The 1153-nt window shown below is 65.8% G+C and overlaps 1 protein-coding gene across 1 annotated transcript in view; it reads left to right on the top strand.

The window, feature by feature from the left end:
- Positions 1-1147, top strand: part of HES4 (hes family bHLH transcription factor 4) — a 3034-nt gene extending 1887 nt beyond the window's left edge. The window contains exon 4 of the mRNA XM_025045653.1: positions 1-1147. This exon is cut by the window's left edge and continues 364 nt beyond it. Within this exon, the coding sequence (XP_024901421.1) occupies positions 1-64 (64 nt within the window). The 3' untranslated portion in view covers positions 65-1147.
- Positions 1148-1153: the final 6 nt, after the last annotated feature.

Below are 1153 nucleotides of genomic sequence, written 5' to 3'. Positions count from 1 at the left end.
CCCAGCCGCCCCCAGGGCGGGGCCGCAGGGCCGGGGCGGGCCCTGGAGGCCGTGGCTGCGGTGAGGCCGCGGCCCCGGGATGTGGCCGGGGGCAGCCCGACTCTAGGGCCGCGGCCTTTGCTGAGACTGGACCAGGGAATATTTATCTCCAGAGGCCGCATCGAGACTTTTGTGCTTGTATTTGTCTTTTTTTGTGAAGTCCAGTCGGATATCACCGGCGGCTGCGGCCCTGGGTAGGGGGCTGGGGTGGGACAGGTTCTGCTGGTCCCTTCCCTAGCCCCGGTCCTTCCCCAGGTCCGACCCCGCGCGGGGCCCCTCCGCTCGCACGCTGCCTGGCAGGTGCGCCGCCTGGTGGGTCCGCTGGGCGTTGCGTGTGCACGCACCTGCGCAGGAGCCAGCGACCTGCCCTGAAGCGGGGTGGGGTGCGGAGTCCCTCAGGAGGATCAGGCAGGAAGGTGACAGTTACATTTTCCAGAATGCATCCTGGTGTGCGGAATCACCCACACAGCCTCACTGAGCAAGTTTTCTCTTTAAGGCACTTTTCTCCTCTTCCACTCCTAGGGACCGTGGAAGGTGGGGACGTGTAGTCACAGTATTGTCTCGGCCGCGGAGCGGTGCTGAGGGGCGACTGTGCCTTGAAGCTTCAGTTCTGGCCTGGTCTACCTCCTGCTTTGTTCCCACCGTTCCGCCTGTGCCGCCCCTCCCCCTGCGGCCCCCGCCAGCAGGAGAGGGCATAAGAGTCCCCGGGGCAGGGAACTGGGGCAGGGCTGGCACAGGGCACTTAGTGCGGGGGCTCGGGGATGCCCTCACACCAGGTCCAGTCGTGCTGTGTACTGGCTTTGCCTGGGAGGGGAGAGCCCTCTAGTGGGGAAGGTTGGGCGACGCACCTGCCCATGCTTCTGTCCTGAGCACTTGCTGTGTCAGCCTGCAACATCAGACAGCGACGCCAGGCAGCGTTGCACGTTGGCCCTGGAGTCACTGTTCCTCCGCCCCGGTCTCCTGCTGGGGGCCGCTGCAGGCGGTACTCCAGGTGTGATGAGGGGCCCTCGAGTCCCTTGCGCAGAGACTGGAGCGGATGTGCTGAGCCTGCCTGAGGCCGAGCCATGCCACTTTACCAGCTACAGCTGAGTTCAGACGGTGGCCGCTGCCCACC

The sequence above is a fragment of the Pteropus alecto genome, unplaced genomic scaffold (assembly GCF_000325575.1).
Source record: "Pteropus alecto unplaced genomic scaffold, ASM32557v1 scaffold700, whole genome shotgun sequence".
Classification (NCBI taxonomy): domain Eukaryota; kingdom Metazoa; phylum Chordata; class Mammalia; order Chiroptera; family Pteropodidae; genus Pteropus; species Pteropus alecto.
This window is presented reverse-complemented; position numbering and strand designations above follow the sequence as displayed.